The 9627-nt window shown below is 33.0% G+C and overlaps 1 protein-coding gene across 1 annotated transcript; it reads left to right on the top strand.

The window, feature by feature from the left end:
- Positions 1-6247: 6247 nt before the first annotated feature.
- Positions 6248-9117, top strand: LOC107851878 (glycosyltransferase family 92 protein RCOM_0530710). Its single transcript, XM_016696971.2, has one exon. The coding sequence runs from the start codon at positions 6926-6928 to the stop codon at positions 8723-8725; it is 1800 nt and encodes a 599-aa protein (XP_016552457.2). The 5' UTR covers positions 6248-6925; the 3' UTR covers positions 8726-9117.
- Positions 9118-9627: the final 510 nt, after the last annotated feature.

The following is a 9627-nucleotide window of genomic DNA, read 5'->3' on the forward strand; positions in this document are numbered from 1 at the left end:
AATACTTGTCAGCCAGCCTATTTGGTACACCCTCATTAAAAGTAAAGTCATACCTATTTGACATACAATTCAATCCAGTTATGATAGCAAATATCTTGGGAGTAAAATTAAGAAAGGTGTCATTAGCACAAATCAGAATCCCAGAAGAAGAACTACCCTTCACCTCAAGCGTCATAACGCATCTGCACAACTGTGTTTGCACTACACATTGTTGCTTTTTCATAAAATAATCAAAACTGTTATTGTTACAAAAGTTTTTAAACTGCTCCTTGTTTAAAATTGCGCGTATGCTTCCATAAATATCTTTGTCACTGTACGAGCACATGTGTGGTGCGAATCTTGGAAGTTTTCTGACAATGAATATTTCATCCCGCATCACCTACACAAAGTAAAACAACCACTTCTTAATCTGTAACAAAAAATTCAAGCAGACAAAAAAACATATAACATGCATATGTATTTCATATGATTAAAATGCATACGTACTTTGATCATATCAAAACTGCAACTAACAGTTAAAAAAATACATATCATATATACTAAAAATACATATAGCCAATACAGTGTTAGGGTATTTAAATTAATATTGACATGCATATGTATTTTGACCATATAAAACCACAACCAACATTGAAAAATACAAATTAAGTATGTATTTCATAAGATTAAAATACATATGTATTGTGATCATATCAAAACTGCAACCAACAGTTAAAAATACATATCACATATACTAAAAATACATATAGCCAATAGAGTTTTAGGGTATTTAAACTAATATCAACATGCATATGTATTTTGACCATATAAAACCACAACCAACATTGAAAAATACAAATCAAGTATGCTAAAAATACATATAGCCAATATAATTTTCATGAGTAGCTAAACTATGATACTAAAGCAGTCAAAAAATATATATAACAAGCACATATATTTATATCATATCAAAACTACAACCAATACTTAAAAATACATATCAACTATACTAAAAATACATATAGGCAAATACTATTTATGAGTTTCGACAATATATTTTCACAATTACGCTATCATCTTCACAAATCAGCTTATACTCCCTAAATTTCATCATAATAGAAAATACATATTAACTAGTTGAACACAATACTTAACAATAAAAAAAAATACATTTACCAAAAAAAAAAAAACCTCTTCCTCACTTTCTTCTTCAGATTCATCAGCATAAGATTTGTCAACATCGTCTTCAATTTCTGTGGATTTTCTTTTCTTGTCGTAGCTTTTTTTTAGTTTTTTTCTCTTTTGGAGAAGGAGTTTTTTCAACCCTTTTTTTTTTTAAAAGTTTGGTCATCTTCACTACGTCGTTGCAAAACTTCGACCTAATATCCTTCGATCTCCCAAATTTATTCAACTGTAAAGGATTTGAAACAACTCTAACTAAATCTTCTTGAATTAACCCAAGACTAAAAGATGGTGCATCAGACAACAAATTCATATTACTTGTAACACTGAGTGTAGGTGTTTTTGCTATGTGTTCATCTATTAAAACACAAAATCCTTAAACTCTGATTTTCAGATGAACTAAAGTAGAACAAAAAAAAATTAAACCGCTAACATGCAATTAATAGTTACCTGAAATATCGAACCAAATCCTTTCACAGATCGTGGAGAAATCGTGCAAAGGGCGGGATTAATGGTTAATGGCAAAAAAAAAAAAAGGAAGTAAAAATTTAAAAATAAGGAAAGATAATAAAAAAGGAGTGAAAAGGGGGATTTCATCACAGTAAAAATAATTAGGCGGCAAAAAAGTAGGGGACCACTTAAAATAATGCTATAAATGCTACATAATGTAATTATGAAAAAGTATTGCTATTTTTCGTAATCTAGTACTTAGGTATGATATGCCCTATATTTTTTCCTTTTTTTTTAGAGAGAGAGATTGATTTAACGCAACTACAGCCAATAAAGTTAGCTACTTAACAAGAACATATTTATTTTAGCAATAACATATTAAATTTATTTTTGTTTATAACTTTTGTAGATGTTTATGTATGAAAATAGTGAATAGATATATGATTAAATAAAAATAAGAGAAAGTAAAAAAAGTTTAATTTAGAGGAACATTTTTTATCGATTAAACAAAAAATCGAATTATTAAGAATAGAAAGAAATTGATTAATCAAAAATTGATAATAAATATCTTAATTTTTCTTATTGATATGGTAATTAAGAATCGAAAATCGATAAATCAATCTTGTTAAGACGCAAAAACCAACTGAACCGACCGGTGTACATCCATAATTCTTTCATTTGGGTGTTTAATTTATGAATAAATTACTTATAACCACACCTTAAGTTTCTATTATTACTTAAAATCCCATCCAACTAAACTAATTACAAAAATCCCTTTTACTCAAAATAGTTGCCTCTTTTCTGATACATCTAAAAAACCCACCCACATCCCCTTATTGTGCCGCAAATCAAGCCCAAAAATCAGGAAATATATCCCACGATTTTCTCAATTCACCCATTTTGAATTTTTACCATGTTCTCATCTTCATCTTCTACTTTAACATTCAAGTTACAACTTTCATTAACTTTCTTTTGAATCTCCATCACGTTCTCATCTACTACTCAATTAGATCTAACAACTCCATCTTTCCACCATTAACTTTCTTTTTTAATTTCCACCATTTCATTATGATATGAACGACATTGATCTTCGTGAAAATAGATTGAAATATCAAAACTTTCTGGACAAAATGGCTATGATATTTAAGCAAAACTTTTGATTGTTTTTATTACAATTTTTATAAATTAATTTTCGTCCATCTGTTAGACTATTATGCATCAAAAGATATTTTACTCTTCAACAATGTATCATATAAGCTAATTGTAGTTATATATCTTAATGTAAACGATATAATGTATCAGATATTTTCAAAAATAAGTCAAGTATAATGCAAACTTAATTACAGTGATGTATCTCAACTAAAATAATTTAATGCATCAGAAACTTAAATTAACAATACAATAGTAGACATAATATTATTGTATTTGCATATAAAGTAATGTATCATAAGATGTTTAGCTTTTAATACAATGTATCAGATAATTTTTACACATATAACGTATTAAGCAAAAAATATAATAATGTATTAGTAATCACAAATAAATACAATGTGTCATGAATTGTAGTATATCATGAGCTCAATGTTATTTAATGAGATATTTATTATCATAATATAATATATCATAAGTTTTTACATAATAGGAAAACTTATGATATTTGTTATCATAAGTTATTAAATGACGTATATTAGGTAATTTAAACAACAATTTCTTTAATAATACGCATTAATTGCTCAACTGTAGGCTTAGTTACCGATTTCTTTTATTTTTAACCATAATTAATGTAATACCCCAAACTTTTTTTGAAGTCTAATTTAGTCTCCAGGAGATTTAGAGATAACTTCCTAAGTGAATGATGTTTAAATCAGATAGAATTTCCCCAATTTTGACTTTTATCATGTGAAAAATTGAATTAGCTTTCCAATGATACCAATATCGTTCAAATCCAGTATCAGAGTAAAAAGTTATGGACATTTTACAGAGAATTATCAGAACCGCCCAGAAGCGACGGTCAGGACGACGGACCGTCGCCCAAGCCGTCGCGACTAAGGCAGTGAACTCGTCTTTTAGCCAAGTGTGACGGTCAGGACAGACTGACCGTCGCCCAAACCATCGCAGACGAGGCAGAAAGTTCAGGTTCTAGCCAAGTACGACGAGATGGACCGACAGACCGTCGCCCAAACCGTCGCCACTTCCGATCAGCAATTTTAAGCCATTTTTAAAGGGTATTTGGGTCTTTTTCCACCCATTTTAACCCCTAATTATACTAGACCAGAGCTTATAACTTCTTTATTCATCCACAACACCAAATTAGGGTTTCAATCAAAGATCAATCTCCAAGAACAAAAAACCCTAGGTGTTTAATTTCAAGTCAAGAATTCAAGTTTTCCTCCACCAATCTTGAAGAAATCATCCACCCAGGTATGTTTAGTGTTGATTCATGGGTTTTTTTCACCCATGAAGCTCAAGAATCCTATTTTAAAATCATGAATTGTGAAACCCATGTTGTGGATTGATTATAATTATGTCTATGTTGTTGTGCGACTTCCAAGTTGGAAGCTTTAATATGTTTTCATGAAATTTGTTAATGTATGGATTGAAATCGATGAAATTGAGTTGAATGAAGGAACTTGATGTATTAAGTTGATGTCCATGTTTAAGCCCTAAGTTATGCATACTAGATATTTGATAAAATGCCTAAGAGACTAAGATTTATGCTTATTGGCTCAATAGGGCCTAAATGATGAATCCATGTTTCATCCTTATGTTTCAAAATGACTCTCATGTTATTGTGATGCGTTGAAATTGTTTGATGGAATGCCTATGAGACTAGAATTGTGTTATCATGATATATTTGAATGCATTCCTATACATGTACAAGAGTATGAGAACCAAGGGCTTCATGAAACTCCTAAGTGATTGTATTATGAATTATTGATTATGGTCATGTGTTCAAGAAGTGTCATGTCTTGTCAGTTTTATGCTATCGAGTCCTAGGGGTACTTGTACTCGATAATTTAGTTGTGTTCCTAGAGACAGTGTCAGTTTCATGATAATCTCAGTCAAGCCATGATCAGTAGAATTCAGTCAGTTACATGACTTAGGAAAACTTAGCAAATTCAGTATCAGTCCAGTAATCTCAATCAGTTATCAGATCTTAGTAATATTCTGTCAGTCAACGGAATTTAGTGAACTCAGTCCAGTTCAGTTCAGTTAATTATGTTCATTGTCTATTCAGATGGGAGTAGGATTCAGTACCGAATGAGCCCAAAGATAGGAACTCACCTGTTATTAGAGGGTGTGATTCTTAGAAGCAATCCTTGCACTTCAGAACTACGTAGCCAACGTAGGTTGAGACATCAAACCTGGTAGATGAGGTAGCTTAACCTATTAGATGAGGGTCCCACCATTCTCATTAGAGTACCTATTAGATGAGGGTCACTCACAACTTGTCCTTACCAGTGGCACGGTATTGACACCCTTCTAATTGGGGTTACAAATTGGACCCTAACTCAGATATAATAGATTATTAGAGGCATGTCGGTTAAAGGACTACTTCCCACAGTCTCAGTTTCAGGTTTCAATAATAGAACTCAGATAGTTCAACAGAATTCAAAACTGTCAGATACAGTCACCCAGTACAGTACGAACTCAGCTAGTTCCATCAGAATCTAGATTGTCAGATACAGTCACTCAGTATCAGTTACATCAGTTATCAGTAACTTATGATATCAGTATTCAGACTCAGTAGTCAATATTATCATGAATTTAATTACAGTTACTTATTCATGCATATATTCTCACGTTTATGTTATACAGTCAGTTAGTATTGTCCATACATGTGAACTCTTTGCATTCAGCCAACCTCACTAGCATACCAATACATTCAATCGTACTGACGCATTTGTGCTATGGTGTTTTATACCATAGGTTCATAAGTATGAGCTCCAGAACATCAGTAGCATTTCAGTTTCAGCAGTCAGAGTCACTAGTGAGTCCTTATCATTCGAGGATGTTATGATTTGATTACTTCACTTCTATAGTACTTAGTTTATTTCAGTAGTTGGAGTTAGTTAGGGACATGTCCCATCAACTCCTTATTCAGACAGTACAGTGTTAGAGGCTTTCAGACTATAGTATGTTCAGACAGTTATTTCAGTTGTTTTGGTATTGATATACCGTATTTTCAGATGTTGTATTTTGTCAGATATTTGAACCTTATGGCCTTTCAGCCTTTTATTCCGCATTTATATAGTATATTATGCAGTGTTCAGGTACAGATATCAGTCATGGATTAGCTTGTGATCTTTCGGGATCACGAGCACCATGTAGCGTTTCGGGTACCAGATTCGAGACGTTACAATTAAAGATTTATTAATGTATCATAAACTAATGTATCATGACATTAACTAATATATCATATCTGGAATTTTATGTAATTATTATAAAAGTAGGAAGAGAATAATTAGATAGTAAAGTGTTGGAATTTATGTTATTTACCGTTAATTTAATACACTTGTCCCCCTAAATAATGAATGATCCAGATTTATTTGCTAAACTCAACCATTAACCTGGTCAACAAGAATCTCTTTTCCCCATATCACCCACTTTCTCTGACTTGAAAAGTTGAAACCAATTTTTTTTTTTTCTAAAAAAAAAAATTTCATATGCACTTAGGTTTTCACTCTTTTGGATTACATAAAGGTGATTAATGTTGTGATTACAGAAAAAATAAAAAGGTGTGAATTTTTACCAACATTGAATCATATATCGTAAATTTATACGAAGCAATCAACGAATTCTGACGAAACATTATACCCTAGTTGGTATCTCATTGAAGATCAAAAATAAATTTCAATTTGTGCACATGCTACGTTGTTGATGACCATGGTTAAAATGTTGTGGTCAGGCGATGGAGATTGGAAGAGAAAAGATGTTCTTGTTAATCATGGTTAAAATGGTTCGATAATCATTCATTATTTTCTGAAGACACTTGTCATAAAATAGACATTCAATTTGGAGGGGAGATTTCCAAATCCCTTCCGTATATATTACATTAGTTCATAATTTTTCAGATGGCGAACGAACGAGTCGAGTCGGAGATGAATGAGAAGAGAATGGGCCAGATCGATATGAGTCACCAATGCCCATTCAAACAATAAAGACATAAACCAACAATCAAATCATAATTAGCCTCAAACAATGATCAGGAAATAATAAAAACCTTAAACCAACAATTATTCCAAATCCAATTCCCTTTTCTACTTATATTCTAAGTAGGAAATATTCCCCCTTCTTCCTAGCTCCTATATATATGTTCAACATTCATGACATACCAATTCCGTCATTGCCACAATTTGTTATGGCTCGAAAAGTTCGTATCACTTTCCTTTTCATTATAACTTCGATTTTTTTCTTCGCTACATTTTATCACCTTTATCTTCGTGATTCTATCTCTGACATCAACGTCGATTATCTCCCTATCCTCTCTGTCTCGTCAAAGGAAGCTAATAACAACAACCTCGTAATCCGTGAAAATATCTCTTCCCCTATAACACGTTTAGATATTCCAGCATTACAATCCGACCTGGACCAGGACCCTGACATAATTCCATCAGTATCCATATTGATGCCCGACTGGGAAGTCTACGTAATTATTTCTCCCGATTATACCCCTCTCATTTCTCTGCATGATCGTTACATTTGCGTATACGAAACCAGAGAGGTATCGCCGGCAATCCACGCCGGCGAGCTCCAGCTCCCGATACGATCATTGTTCAAATGTGAGTTACCTAGACGAGCTCGCCGGAGATTGCCTTTTAAACAAACAACATTGATGAAGTCGTCAGAAAAGTTGCCGGCGCCGGCGGTGATGGCGGCGGAGCCGGAGCTTTTACGGTGGTCGTTTCTCGTTTACGACTCGTTAACGACGGAGGACGACGTCGTTTTGTTTGTTAAAGGGTTGAATAACCACCAAGGGATAAATAGAGAACCTAATGAGTTTAGGTGTGTTTTTGACTCTAAGGGTAAAAAGGTAATTAGAACGACCTTAACGAGTTCGATACAAGAAGTTTTTCGATGTAACCACCCTGATCCAACTATTTTTTTCGAAGGAGGAGAGAGAGTATTAGTCTCTCTCGAAGTTTTACTTCCTGTTCCAGTGATTGTACCTTCCGTGGCGTATTATTACAGTACGCCACGGAAACTGGAACATAATGAGAAGTCAGAGAAAGCTCATCTTTGTGCATGTACGATGGTGTACAATGTTGGTAAATTTTTGAAAGAATGGGTATTATATCACTCGAAAATCGGTGTTGAAAAATTCGTGTTATACGATAATGGTAGTGATGATGATTTCGATAAAGTTGTCGATGAGCTTGTCCAAGAAGGTTACAATGTGAAAACATATTTTTGGCTTTGGCCAAAAACTCAAGAGGCTGGTTTTTCACATAGTGCAATTTATGCTAAGGATTCTTGTTCTTGGATGATGTATATTGATGTGGATGAATTTGTGTACTCACCACTGTGGTCTAATTTATCGCGCCCATCGACATCATTGTTACATTCTTTCTTACCACATCCTAAGAATGTACAAGATGTGTCAGTTGAAAAGAGACAGGTCGCTGAGATTAGCATCCCTTGTTATGAATTTGGACCATCGAAACAGAGTTCACATCCGATAACAGGAGTGACACAGGGATACAACTGCAGAAGAAAGGTCGAGAACAGACATAAGTCATTTGTATATTTGGATGCTGTTCATCACTCTTTGCTCAATGTGATTCATCACTTCATATTGAAACAAGGGTACAAGGAAAAGAAAGTGAGTGTCCATGATATGGCTGTGAATCATTACAAGTTCCAAGCTTGGCCTGAATTTAAGGCTAAATTCCGGAGAAGGGTATCGGCTTATGTTGTCGATTGGACTAAAGAATTGAATCCGGGTTCAAAGGATCGAACCCCCGGGTTAGGGTTTAACCCTGTTGAGCCTCGTGGTTGGCCATTGAAGTTTTGTGAGGTATATGATAATGGTTTAAAAGATTTGACGCGGAGATGGTTTGCACTAAAGTCACCAATTACTCGGTTAGATTACAGTATGGCATGGCAAAGATGATGACCACTTAGTGTCTATGTTGCTCCTGCCCTCGAAAAATGGTATCATGCTCTCGTCAGATCCTCCAAGAATGCATAACGTTGAAGGATATTTGGAGGATCCAAGCAACATATAGGTCTGTATACTCATGTAGATTATGACACATTGAAGGTTTCCAGCTGCAGACATATAGCATTAGAATTAATTGGTGATTTTTTTTGTTTTTTGTTTTTTCTCATTAGTTTCTTTTATATTATACCTTAAAAAGATTGTTCTTTTGTTTCTTTATATATACATTTGATGTTTGTTTTATGAGTTAGCTTGCATGTAACCTGTGGATAGATAGGATAGTTGGATTTCCTCATTAAATTCTTTGTTTTGATTTATTTAATGTTCATTACTCTCTTCTTAGTTCGTTTATCTTACTTTTCTTTTGTATTTCGTCAAAAAAGGAAAGTTTTTTCTCCTTTTTGATAACTGTTTAATTTCACCTTTCAAACGACATATTTAAGTCTACAAACATCATATTTTTCTTTTAAGATTATAAGATTCAAAACTTTTTTTTTTTTAATTTCTTAAGTTTCCTGTCAAATCAAAACCAAAACAAACAAATTACAACGAAGGCTTCATAATTAGTTCTTGTTTTGTCCTAATTAATCCTCCCCAAATTCAAGTAGCTAACCTTATTTCTTTTGAATTATACTGGTGTAATTTGCATGGTGATTTTCAAAAAGACTTGTATAGTTTGTAGTATGAAAAATGCACAATGAAATTTCTGTGATTAAAAAAGCATACTATACTATTAAAGATATAAAAAGATGATATAAATTTTTAGGTAATATTGACTAATGAGGAAAGGATTAGTATCACATCAAATGGATTATAGGATATTTGAGAAAAAAGCTTTCTATAGATCTAACGTT

The sequence above is a fragment of the Capsicum annuum genome, chromosome 12 (assembly GCF_002878395.1).
Source record: "Capsicum annuum cultivar UCD-10X-F1 chromosome 12, UCD10Xv1.1, whole genome shotgun sequence".
NCBI lineage: Eukaryota > Viridiplantae > Streptophyta > Magnoliopsida > Solanales > Solanaceae > Capsicum > Capsicum annuum.